Raw genomic sequence first — 16,305 nt, 5'->3', positions numbered from 1 at the left:
TCAACTCTGAGAAATGATGCAACAGGGAGAACACTTTTAAATTCAATTGTGGGAAAAATCACAGCAATGCAACGTTCACTTTGCGTTGGCATTGTTTTCGCTGTAAGTGTGCACATCATCTGACAGGGGCAATTTCAAATTCCAATCTTAATAATCATTTCAAGGAGCAAACATTTCCAAAACAACAGACAGCCGTCAACACAACACGAGGCTTTCTAAACTATGTTTAGTAGTCCAATTTTCAAAAGCATATACAAAAAAGACCAAGAAAATGTCACAACAGGACTATTTATTAAGCCATGGAATGAACAGTTATACCATCAAGCGCGTATGGCTGATTCAATATAATAATCAAGGCACGATTTCATTCAACGTATATTGGTGATGCAACAAGTTTTCTATATAATTAAGTTCATATATACCTGTATATATCGCACCTACGATGTCATCTTTATCCTAATGACACGCACTGTTAATATGCGAAGATGAGAATATAATAACACTTGTAAGTGCCAATCTGACGATGCATTCTAACATTTACTGAAACACCAAACCGCTTAACAATCAAATCCACACACCCAAAGGACACTTACAAATTAAACATATTAAATCGTTCCTTTTACAACAAACCCCGGTGCTTTGCAGCATTCTCCATATATAAAGTCAGCATACCTGCAGGAAATCTGGCTAAAAAAGAAAAGAAGAACAGCACGCTTGTCACATCGACCTGTCCGCGTGGGTCTAATGAAGATGTCTGTCAGTATGCTCAATGTATAGTAGGGGCTGTCTTTGTGTTAAATGCGACGAAAGGCCACCAAACGACACATTGCTTAAATCATGGAATATGAATTAGTTCTGAGAATTTCGGGGGCTGGGTACTCGTGACGTCGCCGGCTTGACGTCCTGTAACTGTGGACTCAACCAAGAGCAGGGGTAGTTTGATCACTATGAAACAATTCGTTGCCTTATTTTACAAAATAAGTCAGATTTTTATGCTCATTGTAACATTGCATCTAACTCGTGTTTACTGTAAAAAGCATAATTAGCTAAAAGCGTTCAAATAACGGCTTTGGAAATGCGTTGTTTTTACCACAAGAGAAAAGGGCGTCCCACCCCTGCCACGAGAAAGTGGTACGGTCTCGGGCTCAAATTCCGAGAATTGAGCTCGTCTGATTCTTAGAACTGGGGTTCTTAGAAGTGGTGATGCAAGAAGTTTCTAGGAAAGCGCTACCAGGTGATTTTTTAAATTCCTTTTTCCCTCTAATTTGGCGCGAAGTGGTTATCAACTGTGTAATGCTGGTGCTTTAGACAGAGCTATTTGTCAATTTGTGCTGTTTATGTGTTTGTGAAGCCTGCGCTGTGTGACTGTGTCCGCTGGCAGTTTGAACAGAGCGGAGGAAACTCTGAGAGGCTCGTGCAGTGACAGCACGGCTCTAACAGACCAGGCTGACCGGGGATGAACCGGCGGGGTAGACAGCGTGTCCCTCCGCCGGAGCTCCCCATGCCGCTCCAACACAGTCATGCTGTTAGGCTGTCATAACGCTTAGTTTAGATAACTACAAATAGGATATAGAGCGGTGGATAGGCTACCCATTGCCCGGGGTGTAGTAGGCTTAGGCTACATGGTTCTCGGGTGGACAGTTAGCGGTGTCAGCCTCAGCTGTTAATGCGCGTGCTTTAACGCTACTTTACTCTCAAGTGTCAACACGGCGCTGTCAGACTCTCTCTGCCGGCAGCATGGCAGCCTCAGGTTCAACACAGTTTCACTTTAGTGAAGCGCAAAGGCTGCGCCGAACAAGTGCTTCTGTTACCGTCACTTCTTAGCGGAAACATAAGTGTTGATGGGTGTGTGTTTTTCCTACGATACACGTAGTCGCGCTAACTTGTGTTTCCACTGAGACCCTGCGCTGCTTGGCACGCAGTCCTCAGAATACAGTGACATGTTTCAGAGTGGGCTTCAACTTTCCTGCAGTGTTGCCTCATGTCTGTCACGGACTCAGAGTTTCGGTTTATAGTTTTAAGGCTAAGGAGCAGTTACAATTAGTCAAAGTGTGGCTCATAAAATGAAATGAAATTCAAGTGGGGTCTTACTACTTTGCTGAAAAACGATGTTATATTAATTAACAAACTGATGGGGCAGATTGACGGCAGTTAAAGCTGCATTCGCTCCTCATAACTTCCTTGGAAATGTAGTTAATTGTTACTACAACATTCCTGCTTGTTTACCACTGGCTGGAGGTCATAGTTCTCTATCTTTTGATCAAATGATATTTAGGCTGCGTGCTGTTCTGCTCCTATTTTCGGACGTGTCCAGTTACAGAAGTCACATTGAATTGAAAATACTGTCATGAAACCGCGTGCTTTCTATAGAGCCAATTCTGCCCTATTGAGTTAATAAATAGTTTTTACACCCTCAAAGTAATTGACCTAGAAATGCATAACAGCATATTGTTAATGGGAGAGAGCACTGAGGTCTGACCGGAGCGCTTTTAAACTGCAGTCATGGTGAGGACATTGCGTTTGAAATTAAACATTTGCGTGTTATTTTGTGTGTAAAAAAGTTTTCAATTACCGTATATCTAAAGTGGTTCCTTAAACTATTTTATAAAATATCATCAGCTTGTTAATGTGGACTGAGTGAGACGAGACCCCACACCGCCGCGCGGAAAACTTTTCTCCGTCAGAAAGCACTCGCACAACTATGGACCGATCACGTTTGTGCTTATTGGATTTTTGAGGTTAACCTCTTAAGCCCTGAGCCTGTTTTTTAGGTCTCAGGCTCGAAAATGACATTCCCTGCTAACGGATTTTTTAAAAATCCTTACATTACATTCTGTTTATTTTCTGAAATATGAACTAGGCCTATTTAAGTTAAATCAACGCGGTCATTACTTTTGTATTTACCAAACGTTGTAATAGTAAAACAAGTTATTACTGTTTTATATCATAAATCTTCTCTTTACTCTGTTAGAATATGATGCATGCTTTTCATCTTCATTGGTTATATTAACTTGTCAACCAGTGGTTTAAGAAGAGACACAGGGAAGAGGAGAGACCTCGAGACCTGGTTTATTTAATAAATGGCGCCGCCTTCTGGAGGAAGGGATGTAACTGTTTCAGTCTGACAGACCTCATGATGAACATCATAAATAACTTTAGCCCATTGAATTCACTTAAAGTAACCTATTTTTCCTTATTGAGACAGCTGGGTGAGTTGTGAATTTGAGGCACTAATTTAATCTGAAAATATCTGTATGTTTGTTTTTTGCAGAATTTGACAAAATGGCTTGTGCAGCAGACAGCTGCATACAATTCACACGCCATGCAAGCGACGTTCTGCTGAACCTGAACCGGCTGCGCAGCAGAGATATCCTCACAGACGTCACCATCCTGGTGAACAGGCAGCAGTTTCGTGCGCACAAGACGGTTCTCATGGCTTGCAGGTGTGTTATTTGGGCCAAGTGAGGCACATTTTTCTTCTGTAGTTTAAAGATGAAATGACTGATCCTGTGATCTTGACTGATATTGTGTGTATTTCTCTTTTTTCATGGCTACAGTGGGTTGTTTTACACCATCTTTACTGACTCCCACAAGTGCAACCTTAACGCCATCAGTCTGGATCCCAAGGTGGACCCAGAGGGCTTCGCCATCCTGCTGGAGTTCATGTACACCTCCCGTCTCACACTAAAGGAGAGTCTGATCATGGCCATCATGAACACAGCCATCTACCTGCAGATGGACCATGTGGTGGACACCTGCCACAGATTCATCAAATCCAGGTTGGCAGAATGAGGTTGCTTTACGTAGGTAAAATTCCTCGTTATCAGCATGTGTTGTGTTTATTCCCCTTCTCATTCTTTTCTCAGTGATCCCTCCGCCAAGCTGCCGAGAGATGAGTTTCTGATCAGTCCCTTGGTGCTACCTCAGGATGTCCATGCTTACCGGCCCCATGATGTTGTTGACAGTTTGCACAGCCGGGTAAATCCGTTCAGGGATGGGAGGCCCTACGGTTCAAACATGTTCAGTGGGGTCAGCACCCCCAGCAACTACCATCTCTATGGGCAGTTTCCCATGCCAGGATTCCCTTTCCCTCTCTGCAAGCTGACTGATGCCAAAAACGCTTTTGCTGACCTCTCTAAGAGTGGTATCCACCATAAGCATTGTTCTCCGCATGACAGCGCCAATATCATCAGGGCAGAATACAGCCGAGCACTTGGCACCAGCTCCTCCAGCATTATTCACTCCACCACCTACGCTTCCAGGGAGGTAGGCAGAGACAACGAGATGCGGAAGGAGAGCCACGAGGGGGTCAGCCAGTCTATCACCCATGGCGCAAGGAAGCGCGCGTTTCCTGTGTTGACCCTTGAGCACCACAGAGAGTCAGGGAAAGATCACGTTCCTCAGGCAGAGGAAGACCTGATCCATCAGCACTACCCGCTGGGAATCTCCTCCACTGGGCGCAAGAGCCTCATGAGCAGCCCGCAGAGCCCCCTCAAATCAGACTGCCAGCCCAACTCGCCAACAGAGTCCAGCAGCAGCAAGAATGCCACGCTCTCCCAGGCTGCCACAGTGCAGGCTCCGCAAGGCGCGCAGGAGACCAAATCCCGCAACTGGAAGAAGTACAAGTTCATCGTGCTGAATCAGAGCGCCAAGGAAGACGAGGTGGGGCTCCGGTCCCCTCAGCGTCTGGGTCTGCTACCCTACCTCCACCCCAGCGACTCAGAGAACCTGGACCCTCAAGCCACGAGCAGGAGCAGCGACCACAGCGAGGAGCTTCCTGTGCCGCAGGCCAGCCGCCTCAACAACATCATCAGCAGGTGAGCGCTCAGACACACGGTACGCAGTACAACAAGAACATGTTCATCAAGTTCTATGGCATGCTGTGAGGATTTATAGGTAAAGCTTGTGTATATATTTTATACGAGTTTTATGATCCATTCATTTTTATTTGCTGTGTTTGAGCATTTTTGGGCATTCACTTTTAGAAACTTTATTTTGCAAGTACATTTGAATTGAATATATTGTAATATATGATTTTTACAGTCTTTTTTTTATGCCTGACATGAAGTACTTGTTTTGTGTGTTAGTGCACTGGAGGGGTCGCTGAGGAACGGGGACAGCCACGCTCCGCACTACTTGAGCCGCCTGAACTGCTCGACCTGCGGCACCCCCTCCCCGCAGCACTCGGAGGTCTGTCCCAACACCCCCAGGTCCCGGCTAGCTGAGGACATGGCAGAGCTGCACTCAGAGTACTCCGACTCCAGCTGTGGTGAGATACACGCATCCAATTGAATACAGTGACAAGCGTTATAAATCAATAACTTTGTAAGGACTAGAGGCAGGGTTGGGAAGGTTACTTTAAAAATGTTTACAATTAATAGTTACCTGTAAAACATTTTAACATTTTCTTAGTATCACAATATAAAAGTAATGTAACCTAATTACTTTCCATTACTGTTGGATTACCTCAACATCAAATGCAATGCAAATAAATTTAAAAAAAAAGAGAGGAAATATGAATAATGTTTTTACTTCAGTGTATTAGAGACAACAGAACAATAGGCTACAACCTAACCAAGATATTTAGTAAAGATGTGTCCTCTTAAACTTAGGCTATACCTACAGAATGGTAGAGCTTTCAAAAAGTGTTTTAGTTTAATTTATGAATTAAAAGCAAGCAGCATTTTTGTTTTGAATAAATCAGGTGTCCACCTACTGCTTTAAAAAAAGAGAATGAAAGTAGCCTAAATGAAAACCAAAAAGAACATTCCGGCAAGATGTCTACCTATAATTCATTGATGCATTCTAATCCCCAGTAAAAAAAATTAACAGTAATGTGATCATGTCTTTTCTTAATGTAACCGTAAGGGCATCGGTTACTTTTTTTGTATCCTGATTACGTAATGCTGTTACATGTAGTCCGTTATTCCCCAAACCTGACTAGAGGTAACCTTTGCTACGGTTTCCCCCGGACAGAAAACGGCACATTCTTCTGTAACGAGTGCGACTCCAAGTTCGCTGAAGACGAGGCGCTGAAGCAACATATGCTCCAGGTGCACAGCGACAAGCCCTACAAGTGTGACCGCTGCCAGGCCGCCTTCCGCTACAAGGGCAACCTCGCCAGCCACAAGACCGTCCACACCGGTACATCACAGATCTTCTATTGTCTGGTAAAGTCCACGCTCCCCCTGCTGCTGAATGCTAACCATTTCCACCCTCTGATTTCTTTTCCTCAGGAGAGAAGCCGTATCGCTGTAATATCTGCGGTGCTCAGTTTAACAGACCAGCAAACCTCAAGACTCACGCTCGCATCCACTCAGGAGAGAAGCCATACAAATGTGAGACGTGTGGAGCTCGTTTCGTACAGGTAAAAAAACTACAGAGACGGCTCTATATAAAACATTTTCTCTCTATTGTGTTTGGGCTAATAGCACTCTGAGAGGGTTTAGTCATTTTCAGCTTTACAAAAATAGCCATAATTACAGTGAAGAGCTACCTTAAGTGTGTTTTTATTTAGTTTTACAATTGATTCAAATACGTTGACTGAATGAAAAGTTTCATCAAAGTCTAACTCATTCCCCGATAATAGTTTGCATTGTTGTGATCAGTCAGATAGTTTGATTTATGAGGTTCAGCAGAGAGCGTTCGTACTTATAAGAGCAAACTAAAGACCTACCTTTTTTAATTGAGCTTTTTACTGAATTGTATTTTTCTCTTTTATTCTTCATGTATGTATGTATGTATATGAAGTGTATATGCATGCATATATAGATAGGTAGATTAATGTTTTAATCGCAAAGCTATGTGTTACACTGATTATTAACTGGGAAGGGGGAGGTAATATTGTTTCTATTTGTGAATTGATGTGTTTTGGCGAAGCACTTTGTGTTACAGCTGTGTATGAAAGGTGCTATATAAATTAAACTTGATTTGATTTTAGACCTGCAACAAGTAGTAGATCGACAAAAAAAATAATGGTAAAGTATTTTGATAATCAATTGATTGTGCTTGAACGCTGTTTTAGCCTTTCAAATGTGGACATTATTTGCTCTGAACTTTGAGGAACTGGGATGGACAATTTTATTTTCTATGTTCTGACTTTTTATGAACCATACAAATAATCTAGCAAATTACTTGTTTGTTGCAATCCTCATGTGTTTTGTTTGTGTTTCAGGTTGCTCATCTCCGTGCCCATGTGTTGATCCACACGGGGGAGAAGCCATATCCCTGTGAGATCTGTGGAACACGCTTCCGTCACCTGCAGACGCTGAAGAGCCACCTGCGCATTCACACAGGAGAAAAGCCCTATCACGTAGGTCCACGCACTCTTTTCACTACTTTAAAGTTACTAAATCAAACAATAATATTGCCTCTGTAAAAACATCCTAAATAATGTTACGCCGCTTCCCTTTTCAGTGTGAGAAATGCAACTTGCACTTCCGCCACAAGAGTCAGCTACGGTTGCATCTCCGACAGAAGCACGGCGCCATCACTAACACGAAGATCCAGTACCGCATGACCACGCCCAACATGCCCACTGACCTGACCAAGGCGTGCTGAGCGGGAAGAAGAGGCCCGTTTCAGAGGAGGCAATCTTGACCTTGGCATTGAGACCCCAACTCGTACAATCATCCACAATTGTAGTGCCACACTGTGTTCATTAGACAAATACATTGGCTTTGTACGCCATTCTAAACGGGTTTCCACTACATGTGAACGTAGAGCCACTTATGGCATCTTAGTCACTTTATTGTTTCTATATAGAATATATATATATATATATATATATATATACATATAAATATATATGTATGTTGGGAGTGTTTCTAAGCTTTGAAGGTACGTATATAAAGCTTTATTTTGTTGGATGGAATGTAAACAATTTGCTTTTTAAAATACAGTATTTTATATCAGAGAACTTACTTTTCTGAAAGTATTGAACATTTTTGATTGACGGGTGGTACATATATTTTAAGAATCCGAGATTTGCGGCTGTATAGGGTTGTCTATACATTTTTATGTAGATGTACGTACATGTTGCACCATTTCAAGTTGCCATTTTCATGTAAAGAGGGGGGAGACATTGTAATTAGATTTAATCTAAAACATATCAGCTGAAGCTGCTGTCTGATGAGGTTCTGCATGAGGTTCTCCTACCAGTTGTCGGAGCACATGAAGTGGGCAACTGCATAAATATTGTGACATATTGTGTAATTATATCTGTGGGATTGCTCTCTGCTGGCAGAGCCAATCTAGGTGTTGAAATGCATTTCAAGGTTCTGCTTTGTTATGACCAAGAAAATATTTTGCTTTAAATGTATTTGTATAGATGTGACTTTAGTTTTTGTTCATTCGTTTTCCATAAGTGAAGGTTTACAGTTTTTGGTCATTGTTCTAGATCCTACAGTAAGGTTGTGTACGTGTCAACATTTCTGTTTTGTACACTGTGTATTCAATGTGCCTTTCTCTGTCTGAATCCCTCGGTTCAGCACAGCTCTATAAAGGTACAACTCAAGGACGCCACTCGTCCTCATACCCCGTGTGTTTGTGAGTGTATATTTTTAAATGCTTGTCACCAATCGTAAAACATAAATTCATCATTGTTAATCTTCAGGATTTGTTTTTGGATTGGGCTTTTTTAACTGCATTAAACTTATTGTACAATGTTATAGATGTATGAATGTAAAATAAAGGTATTGGATTTCTATGTACTAACCACAGACTGATTTAGTCATGTTACAAGGAGAAAGGACTGGATATACAGGGACAATCTGTTCAGGAATAGTGTTAGGTAGCTACAATATAACTTCAGGACAAATATGCAACATCTTAAATAAATATTTATATACACTGATTTGGATAACTAGCAATGAGGTCATGGGATTTTCATTTTTATTTCCCATAAATGCAGTAATTTACTAAATAACCTTGCATGATCGCAGCTCAAGGAAAATTCTGGCTGTAATCCTTAAGAGCCCAAAACCAACATTTGTATCACTTGTTACATGTAGAATTAACGACAATCATTTCAATATGTAAATAAAATAGCTTTTTTATTTCGAAGTGGCATAAAAAAACAAAGTCATCATTTAAGATAAGATAAACAGAGCTTGTATGCAACAGAAACACTTCAACAGATCTTTACCTCTACTGGGCTCAACATTTTAATTATTTTTCTTTTAAACAAAACAAAGACCAATCCAAAAATGACTGTTTACAAATGATGAATTATCCGTGTCAGAAATACTATTAAGTTCCATTTGAAAATACAGGAAAATTACCAATAATGCTCCGTTTACAAGAGCTGCACAAACGGATCATCTTTAAAATGACCTGAACTCAAAACTACTCATTATTCAGCCCCCCCCCCACACCACCCCACACTTCCACCCCTTGGGTCACTCATTGCTTCTGCTGCATGGCTTCTTTCCGCGCCGCGTCCTGCAGGAGCTGCGTGTCCACCTCATCAGCGGGCAGCTGCACGTACCGGACCACAGACCCACGGATGAAACAGTTTTTCACTGACAGCTGAGCAGAGCACAAATCGAACACAGCAGAGTTTGAACATGGTTGTCTTTCAAAGTGACACAGACGCTGCCTGATTATATTTGATCAGATTGTATTTGTTATTATTTTTCCATCACTCATTTTATTAATAAAACACAAGTTTTATTGGCTTTACATTCACATTTGAGGTATAATAAACAATATTAATTATAATAACAAAAATTATCCTTTTATTCTGACTTGAGGATGTTAATAAGCAATTCTTATAGAGGTTGGGTAAGTTATGAATTATCGAGGTGACAAAACAATTTTACGTTTATTATTAATGTATTAAAGGTGGGGTAGGTAATTTGAGAAACCAGCTCGAGTGCGCTAGAATTTGAAAATACACAACCGGAAAAAATCTGCCACAGAGCCCCTCCTCCAACACACACGAACGCGCACATGACCAATGAGGGCACGAGATAAGTTTGTGCACAGATGGAAGGCTGACAGGCAGGTAGGCCATCCAGTTATTTTAGCCAGGCCGGCTAAAATGATTGGTCGTGCTTTTTACAGCGCTACGGCTTCCACAGATGATTTTTTTTGTATGTATTTATTGTCAAAGCGTTTAATATATTCATTGCTATCGGGATGTTAAGAGCATTCCATGGAATATAACAAAAAGTGTTTCTGAAATAAATTACATACCCCACCTTTAAAGGTGGGGTAGGTAAGTTTGAGAAACCGGCTCGAGATACACTTTTTGTTATATTCCATGGAATGCTCTTAACATCCCGATAGGAATGAATATCTTTAAAGGGCCCATGTCATGGCCATTTCCACTGATCCATTTCCATTGTTGAGGTCTACTAGAATAGATTTATACTGTGCATTTTTCCAAACTCACATTGGTTTCTCATACAGCATCTCTGTAAACTACGTGTATTCACTGAATTTCACTCTCTGCCTTTAACGGCTCGTTGTAGCTCCAATAGCTCCAGCCCCCAGCCTCCCTGTGAGCACAGTGTGCTCTGATTGGTCAGGGACGTTGTGAATCACGCTGAGCTCCGTGGAGGTGTTGTTTCCTTGTTAGCGATACACAGCCAAACACAGCCAAACTCATGCTGAGCACACACAAAGTCACAGCCGAAGTAAAAACAATAAGTGTGTCTTGATATTGAGCAAGAAAAAGGTTGATAAACGCTGTGAGAATGGGTCTGCAGAGAGAATTTCGCCGCGATCCCAATTGTCTGTTATCAGCCTGCAGCCAGGGAGGAGAAATCAGCTGAGCTGCCTGCTCCCTGCACACAGATGTGTGTGTGTGAGGAAGTCCGTGGATTGGTCAATTTGGACCAATCAGCGGGGGCTTAACGTAACGGCTCCGCGGACGTAACGTAACGGCTCCACGGATTGGTCCATTTCGTTCCGGGTACGGCATGACATCATGCCGTACCCGGAACGAAATGGAAGAATCAAATGGACAATGACGTATCTCCAACGAGGCGTTTTGGGGAGGTATTTTCTGTGTTAGAGTTTTACTCGCTACAGGGTGTACTTTGAGGGTTTTGACTCTGCACACCGTTTACATGCATAAAAACCTTCATAACACACAAGGGGACGGGTAATAACCGGAAAAGCATGACATGGGCCCTTTAAGTGCTTTGACAAAAAATCCATAACAAAATGTCATCTGTGGAAGCCGGAGTACTGTAAAAAGCACGACCAATCATTTTAGCAGGCCCGGCTAAAATAACTGGATGGCTGTGCACAAACTTATCTCGTGCCCTCATTGGTCATGTGCGCGTTCGTGTGTGTTGGAGGAGGGGCTCTGTAAGGAAGTGGCAGATTTTTTCCGGCTGTGTATTTTCAAATTCTAGCGCACTGGAGCTGGTTTCTCCAAAATTACCTACCCCACCTTTAATATATATAATTTACATTTTTTCGAGCTGGTAAATATGGCCATAACATCCAGGATCTCAAAGTGAACAGTAGAGTTTTAGGACTGACGTGTCTTCAAAGCTGAAATGACACTGAATGATCAGACGGATACACTCACCATGTGTGGATATTTCTCTGGATCAGTGACGCTGATGTCTGTGAGCTTAATGTTCAAGTACTAAAACACACAAACAGAGAAATGTGACATCAGAAGATTACAAGTCTATGCAGTCAGATAAACATTGGAGCAGGTGGAATGGCTTTGTTTTCATATTAGAAAATAAATGATTATTTCCAAACCTGGTCAACGGAATGAAGTGTTCCGCAGATACTGAAAAGAGAGATGTTAGGAAATTAATTGTTATGCCGTTATCGCGAAAGTGCAAGCGAAGCTGAATAAATATAGATTTGGTGGAATGTATAGCTAGTTATACCCTGAGGTGGAAAGTAACAAAGTACATCTACTTAAGTACTGTACCTAAGTATCATTGTGGGGTACTTGTACTTTACTTGAGTATTTCTATTATATGCTACTGTACTTATACTAGGGCTGCTCGATTATGGCAAAAATCATAATCTCGATTATTTGGGTCAATAATTGATATCACGATTATTAAAAACGATTATCCATTTACTTTGAAAACATCAATTTATTGAAAAAGAAAAATGTGTAGTATGTTTTTAACAGTTGATTACCCTGAACTTTAAGTATAATTCAATTGAAAAACCAATACAAAAATATATAATGTTTTTTCTTTTTAAATAAATAATTAAAAAAATAATAATAATCGTTTTATTTCGATTATGTTGTTTTCATAATCGTTGCAAGCCAAAATCGTAATTGCGAAAAAATTGAGCAGCCCTAATTTATACTCCACAATAGTTCAGAGGTAAATGGTGTACTTTTACTCCACAACATGTATTTAATACCTTTAGTTACTTTACAGATGTGGATGAATGATGTGAAATATAATCAAGTGTTAAATCAGACTTTAGTTCCACCTGGAGTAAATTCACAAGCTACCCTGCAGTATACAAAGTCATTCAAACTAGCTGCACCTTTACCAGCTTTGAGAACACTTTAATGATCAATCATTATAAAACATATATATTATTCTGAAATGGACCAATCTGCACAATGACTACTTTTGGTATTTACATATTTTGATGCTAATACTTTTCTACTTTTACTTGAGTGACATTTTGAATGCAGTACTTTTACTCGTAAAAGAGTATTCCTACACTCTGGTTACTCAAGTACAAGATTTGAGTACTTCTACTTCTACTCAAGTACAATACATCGTGCAATTCTGCTTACATCCATAATAACCCCACTGCATTTGAGTGTTAGCTGTTTCTACTGATGTTTACAATAACCTCACTTCAATGACAAGTAAGAATAATGTTCACACTCGGTCCCCTGATATTAGGTCAATCTAGAACTGAATTGGTTTCCATCTCCACCCCCTGCATTGTACAGCACAGTCAGCTTCATACAGTGGAGGCAAATTCAAACAGTGTTACTCCGTTTTTCGGCCTAATCGAACAGAACTAACCTCAGGTCGTTTTTGAGCTCCACAACCACATCCTTCCCCACCAGCGACTTGAAGAACGAGTAGAAGAGCTGCAAACACAAAGACATGCAGCTAATGTTAGCATCGAGCTAACTGTCGAGCACGACGAAGGCTGCCCATATTTAGCGAAAAACACTAAAGAAGCGATAATAGAGCCGTGAGTACTGCACTAAGCATTTACACAAAACATTTTGAAAAACTGGAAACACATTCATACGTTTACATTGGGATACTTGCCATTATTGCTAATGGTGTGTTCTGGATGTGCGTCTGGTGTTGATGACGTTTCACCCCGCGTGATATTGCTACGACGGAGGAGGGTGAGCGCCGCGCGGGGGCGCCAGATGTGCGCTGAGAGAGAGAGAGAGAGAGAGAGAGAGAGAGAGAGAGAGAGAGAGAGAAGATAGAGATCGATATAGAGAGAGATCGAGATTAGAGAAGGAGAGAGAGAGAGGGAGAGAGAAAGAGAGAGTATAGCTCATATAGATTAGAGATATCGAGAGAAGAGAGAGTATAGAGAGAGAGAGAGAGATGAGAGAGATAGATAGAGAGAGATGAGAGATATCAGAGGATCCTAGAGCGCTCTAGAGAGAGAGAGAGAGAGAGAGAGAGAGAGAGAGAGAGATTCTCAGGGTGTTTACAAGTACGCTTGGTAGCACATGTCTTCCAAGCGTCTTGCTTCAGAAGCGAGGCAAGATAACTATGAAGGTAGATATGGTGCAAAATGTAAAATGCGAGAGCGTGTAAAACCTGATGTGAGTTCTTGCAGAAAATAAATCTGAGCTTGTGTGAAAAAAAATGAACTTAGTGATGAAATGTTCACTTGTAGAAAAAAATATATTTTTAAAATATATTTTCCATTACAACTGCAACTTGGTTATTACAACCTCTCAAATCAGTCATTACAACTTCACAAATCTGCTCTGTGGCAGACACTATAAATCGACGAATCTGCGGCCTTGACTTTTGCTACACTTCTTGTGATGAATGTGTTGCAAAAGTAATTTTCACCTGTAGATGTGGGGGAGGGAGCTATTATACATCCATGGGAGGGAGGGGGGTTGGAGCGAAGGGGCGGAGCTATCAGAACGACGAGGCTCGGGTCAGTCACGCCATTAGTGATGGGAATTCCGGCTCTTCTTGGTGAGCCGGATCATTTGGCTCGGCTCACCAAGAAGAGCCGGCTCTTTCGGCTCCCAAACGGCTCTTCAGTTTACCACATATTATACCTTTTATAATTCAATCAAATGTAGCCCTGTTTTGACTAATGATTTATATGTGTACACATATCACTTAAATTATTCAATACATCCTTTGTACTGAAGTATTCAAAAGTAAAAATTACATGTTTAATATCAATTATTTGCTGTGGCCAATTGTTTTCATTGCATTTACAGACCCTTGTATCTCTCTGATACCACCCAATGAATGCACAGACTTGCTTGTAGAACCACACTACACAAAGCAGATAGCAACACCTATAAAAACTTAAGCATAGACATTTAAAAAAAGGGGCTACTGTATCGACATTTTAAAATTATATTTAAAGAAAAGGCCCTGACAAAACAGCAGGGCTCTATTTCAGTATTAACTATAGAAAAAAAAACAGCAACAGCTGACATCAAATCTTTGCTGAGCCCAAGGATAATCATAAATAAATAACATAGTGAAAATAAATATATTGCAATGCTCAAAACAGCAGCATCCAACAGTCTCTAATCCTTGGATATTACATGTCACTGCATGCATGCACGGAGCAGCTGTAGCGCGGAGATCATCATATCATTCTGTCTTGTATTACTTAACCGACATATCACTACACGCCATAGTCAGGTCGAACCAGATGACTGCGGGGCTACGCCGCCTACACACGGCGGCGTGCGTTGCCGCTTGGCGGTGGGCGTGTCTTGAGCTTGGGGAGTTAACGCGAGCAACGCGACCAACAACCAATCAGTAACGCCGCCTACACACGGCGGCGTGCATTGCCGCTTGGCGGTGGGCGTGTCTTGAGCTTGGGGAGTTTACGCGAGCAACGCGACCAACAACCAATCACATGAATCTCTGCTGTCAATTGCATAAAAGGTTTTACATGTCACACTTTATATGATGAACATTAATGTCTATGGTGCTATTTTACGCAACATTCCATGCTGGCTACATACTGTCTATGCCTGCTAGCTGTCCATTCAAACGAAGTACACTGGATATAAACTCCCCAAACAGGCGAAAACCTACCAGTTTCACCCACTGTCTCTGCCACCTCCCTCCATGCCTGGCTCCTCCGGTTTGTATCCCGGTAGGTGAACAGGGACTGAAAGCACCGGGTGATTCCCTACCGCTACGATTATTTTCTCCTCCATTTTTTGGCATATGAGGAAATGAACTGCGGTCTGGCTCTCTCAGCATACACGCGGTTTGATTGGCTAGCGCTTGAACTGTCAGATTTGCATACGCGGGATTTGATTGGCTGACGCCTCCGCCTCAGCTTCAAAAGTAGAACATTGCTCTACTTTTGCAGCGAGCACCGCGAGAAAAGCTACGCTTTGCTCCCACAATGCAGTTCGGCGAATCGTGACGTCACCACATTCAAAGTGAATGGGCAGAAGCGTTGAGCGGCCCGTCCACACAGCGGCTTTGGAAGCTTCTTCCAACGCTTCTGCCCTCATTCTGTGAGGTCCGTGCAGAAAGCAGAGCAGTGTGTATAATAGATATCACTCAGTATAACAGGCCTACATTACTCTCTGTATTTGTATGCTTTAGTTTAGTAGATATCTACAAACAAAGAGTCCATATTTTTCTAAGACCATTTAGTGCTTCACATAATAAAATACACAACGGCTGTAGCCTGATGATGCTTTAGGAGCTGTAGGTATGTGTGGTACAGTGTGTAGGTGTGTGTGTGTGGCACAGTGTGTAGGTGTGTGTGGTACAGTGTGTAGGTGTGTGTGTGGTACAGTGTGTAGGTGTGTGTGTGGTACAGTGTGTAGGAGTGTGTGTGGTACAGTGTGTAGGTGTGTGTGTGTGTGGTACAGTGTGTAGGTGTGTGTGGTACAGTGTGTAGGTGTGTGTGTGTGTGGTACAGTGTGTAGGTGTGTGTGTGTGGCACAGTGTGTAGGTGTGTGTGTGGTACAGTGTGTAGGTGTGTGTGTGTGTGGTACAGTGTGTAGGTGTGCGTGTGGTACAGTGTGTAGGTGTGTGTGTGTGGCACAGTGTGTAGGTGTGTGTGGTACAGTGTGTAGGTGTGTGTGTGGTACAGTGTGTAGGTGTGTGTGTGTGTGGTACAGTGTGTAGGTGTGTGTGTGGT

General features: G+C 41.9%; 2 protein-coding genes across 2 annotated transcripts; one reads left to right on the top strand and one right to left on the bottom strand.

Moving 5' to 3' along the window:
- Positions 1-1,196: 1,196 nt before the first annotated feature.
- On the top strand, positions 1,197-8,720 carry bcl6aa (BCL6A transcription repressor a). The gene is made up of 9 exons (XM_034140934.1): positions 1,197-1,234; positions 3,272-3,443; positions 3,558-3,779; positions 3,867-4,817; positions 5,088-5,269; positions 5,977-6,144; positions 6,237-6,367; positions 7,175-7,312; positions 7,417-8,720. Exons 1-9 carry the CDS (start codon positions 1,204-1,206, stop codon positions 7,558-7,560), a joined length of 2,139 nt encoding a protein of 712 aa, XP_033996825.1. The 5' UTR covers positions 1,197-1,203; the 3' UTR covers positions 7,561-8,720.
- A 314-nt stretch (positions 8,721-9,034) lies between these two features.
- On the bottom strand, positions 9,035-14,813 carry smx5. Its single transcript, XM_034140893.1, has 6 exons — positions 14,808-14,813; positions 13,239-13,352; positions 12,984-13,051; positions 11,728-11,758; positions 11,546-11,605; positions 9,035-9,528 (listed from the first exon to the last, which is right to left on the bottom strand). Exons 1-6 carry the CDS (start codon positions 14,811-14,813, stop codon positions 9,403-9,405), a joined length of 405 nt encoding a protein of 134 aa, XP_033996784.1. The 3' UTR covers positions 9,035-9,402.
- Positions 14,814-16,305: the final 1,492 nt, after the last annotated feature.

The sequence above is a fragment of the Trematomus bernacchii genome, unplaced genomic scaffold (assembly GCF_902827165.1).
Source record: "Trematomus bernacchii unplaced genomic scaffold, fTreBer1.1, whole genome shotgun sequence".
NCBI lineage: Eukaryota > Metazoa > Chordata > Actinopteri > Perciformes > Nototheniidae > Trematomus > Trematomus bernacchii.
This window is presented reverse-complemented; position numbering and strand designations above follow the sequence as displayed.

What these genes read in the sequence shown, in the direction of transcription:
- bcl6aa (XM_034140934.1), top strand. Translation starts at nt 1,204, where the DNA reads ATGCAAGAAGTTTCTAGGAAAGCGCTACCAG. An exon ending in ACGGTTCTCATGGCTTGCAG is followed by an intron (nt 3,444 to 3,557) that starts GTGTGTTATTTG and finishes TCATGGCTACAG; the next exon opens with TGGGTTGTTTTACACCATCT. An exon ending in CAGGAGAAAAGCCCTATCAC is followed by an intron (nt 7,313 to 7,416) that starts GTAGGTCCACGC and finishes TTCCCTTTTCAG; the next exon opens with TGTGAGAAATGCAACTTGCA.
- smx5 (XM_034140893.1), bottom strand. An exon ending in CACTTCATTCCGTTGACCAG is followed by an intron (nt 11,606 to 11,727) that starts GTTTGGAAATAA and finishes TGTGTGTTTTAG; the next exon opens with TACTTGAACATTAAGCTCAC. An exon ending in CAGAGAAATATCCACACATG is followed by an intron (nt 9,529 to 11,545) that starts GTGAGTGTATCC and finishes TGCTCTGCTCAG; the next exon opens with CTGTCAGTGAAAAACTGTTT.